The sequence below is a fragment of the Musa acuminata genome, chromosome BXJ3-2, assembly GCF_036884655.1.
Source record: "Musa acuminata AAA Group cultivar baxijiao chromosome BXJ3-2, Cavendish_Baxijiao_AAA, whole genome shotgun sequence".
NCBI lineage: Eukaryota > Viridiplantae > Streptophyta > Magnoliopsida > Zingiberales > Musaceae > Musa > Musa acuminata.
In genome coordinates, this window is record NC_088350.1 from 19,024,098 (window position 1) to 19,026,509 (window position 2,412).

Consider the following 2,412-nt stretch of genomic DNA (forward strand, 5'->3'; position numbering starts at 1 on the left):
AGAAAGCTGTCCTTTAGTTATGCAGGAATAAGAGTCCTTATGTCTTCGTGTTATTAGTTCAGATCTCAATTGTTCGAGTTAGATATTGAGTAAGAGATAATTAAAGTTTTTTTACAAGTCTATCTCATACAATTTGAGTGAAGACATGGTTTGTCCAAGGTACCAAATCTATAAAACTATGTCAAGGGCATTCTCGTCGAGTGCCTCTTTGATGCTTAAATTAGTTTGAGATTCAGAGGATTTGGATGGAATTTTTAGAGTATGTATTAATGTTTATGGGGAACGCACCTAAGGATCCCCTTTTTTTATAGTGGATTCTAAGGATCATTACTCTCATAGATGATGATGGTTATGGGGTAAATTATATGTTGCTCTTGAGCTTAATTGTGATCGTGGTGATGTGGTATGTCGAACCCAAAATATGATAATGGTTGGTCTGAGTTGGTCACACGATGTTGGGATGTCATCCACATGAAATGTCGACCTCTTGTTGACCACGTGGCATTCAGGAGTGCAGCATTGGGGTGTAGGACGTGGATGCACGTCCTACACCCTAAACCCTAAACCCTAAACCCTAAAAAAATAACTATTTTTATAATAATGTCCTGTAGAACAATTTAATTTATTTATGCAACACAAATTCTACAATTTTACCAGTTCACTCTGATCAGAGTAAAATATTCTTAATCCATGTATGACATATACTCAGTTTAAGATTTGCATCGGAAAAGTGATAATACAATCTCAATGAGATTGAATAATAATACAATCTAAAAGCTTCAACTATTTTTGTTGAGCAGAAACCGAACGAATATATAATATTATTCATTTACATCTACAACTATTATTCATGTATAAGTTAATTATCAGTTACCAAAATAAATCTTAAATATATATTAGATTTATTAAATCATGATCATGACGAGAATAGAATGACACGACGTGCGTTGTGATAACACAGGATTTATTCGTCACCACATTAGCAAAGGAACAACGCATCGCCTCTCAGCGTTGTAGGCCGATGACTTATTCGACACACGTACGAATACTGCTGACGCAACATCAAGCTTTCAGCTTCCTTTATTCGACACGGATACCGCTAAGGCATTAATTAGTTCCGCTTGAAGGAGATGAGCTTCCGGAAGTTCTCCCATTCCTTCTCCCACACCACCGCCTCGTACCCGGCGGACGCGCCCTTCTCGTTTTTGGCTACCAGCAGCAGTTTGTAGTTGACCCCGGCCACCACCTGGCTCTGACCTTTCACCACGTTCACCAAGGTCAGAGGCTCCTTCGCCTCTTTGTTGTGCTCGGAGACAGCGAATACAGCGATATCATGGACGTGGGGGTTGTTAACGTCTACCGGAGTCCAACTACCGAGTTTTTCCTATCCAAAGCGAGATGGAGCATGAGCAGCAAAAAAAGAGAAGAGTATAGATCAGGAGGAAGAAGATGATGATGATGAAATGGTGGGAGGCGGTTCGATGTAATATTGGCCACTCACCTGAATCAGCACGAAGGACTCGAGCACCTTCTCGCCCTTCAAGGACTCGTACACAACTGCCACGTACTTAGCCGTGGATAATCCATCCTTCACCTTCAGCGTGAGGTTATAGTTCATCCTGCTCACTAACTGCTTCTGACCGACCAGCACCTGAGAGAGTTCGAGACCCTTGTTCTCCTGAACGTTATACTGGGAGACTGCGAACACGGCGATCTCACGCACATGGGGGTCGTTGAGGTCCCGGATGGGCTGCCAGCCGCCCAGAAACTGAGCATGAGAGGTCAAGACGGAGGAGGAGACGAGGAGGAGGAGAAGCATAGCGAGAAGGCGACTCATGGTGAGGCAGGTTGATGGGCTCGCTGGGAGTAGGTGAGTGAGGGGCAAAGAAAGGGGAGGGGGGATGAGCTACTTATAGTGCTGGCGGTAGCAATAGCACGATATTCAATTTCAATTGTAGGTCGTTCCACTTTCTTTTGCTTCATGGAACTCTAATTGATTGGATTAGACCCAAAAAAAATCACATACCCTGATATAGAGGTTCTATCATCAAAGTTTCTCGCCCAATCAGCATCAGCAAAGGCATGAAGATGAAGTTGAGTGGTTTTACCGAGAAAGAGACCATGATTAAGGGTCCCTTTAAGATACCGCAAAATCCGTTTAACCGCAGACCAATGCATAGCAGAAGACTGGTGCATGTATTGAGATAATTTATTGACTGCAAATAAGATATCTGGACGGGTGAGAGCTTGATATTCACCCCCACCATCAGAGTAGACTGTTTTAATTGTAGATTGAAAGATGTTTTCGACCAACTTTTTAAAGTTGGTAAAAATTGTTGAAACTTCTGACTTATGACGGAGAGAATAAATCCATGTGTACTTAGTAAAATAGTATACAAAAACGACATAAAA

General features: G+C 42.0%; 1 protein-coding gene across 1 annotated transcript; it reads right to left on the bottom strand.

Annotated features, from left to right (window-relative positions):
• Positions 1 to 947: 947 nt before the first annotated feature.
• On the bottom strand, positions 948 to 1,873 carry LOC135630833 (cysteine proteinase inhibitor 1-like). The gene is made up of 2 exons (XM_065138064.1): positions 1,502 to 1,873; positions 948 to 1,384 (listed from the first exon to the last, which is right to left on the bottom strand). Exons 1-2 carry the CDS (start codon positions 1,835 to 1,837, stop codon positions 1,112 to 1,114), a joined length of 609 nt encoding a protein of 202 aa, XP_064994136.1. The 5' UTR covers positions 1,838 to 1,873; the 3' UTR covers positions 948 to 1,111.
• Between the last annotated feature and the right edge of the window lie 539 nt (positions 1,874 to 2,412).

Excerpts from the sequence above, each read along its gene's own strand:
- LOC135630833 (XM_065138064.1), bottom strand. The coding sequence starts at position 1,837 with ATGAGTCGCCTTCTCGCTATGCTTCTCCTCCTCCTCGTCTCCTCCTCC. Across the intron at positions 1,385-1,501 it reads AGTCCTTCGTGCTGATTCAG|GAAAAACTCGGTAGTTGGAC; the intron begins GTGAGTGGCCAA and ends CGCTTTGGATAG.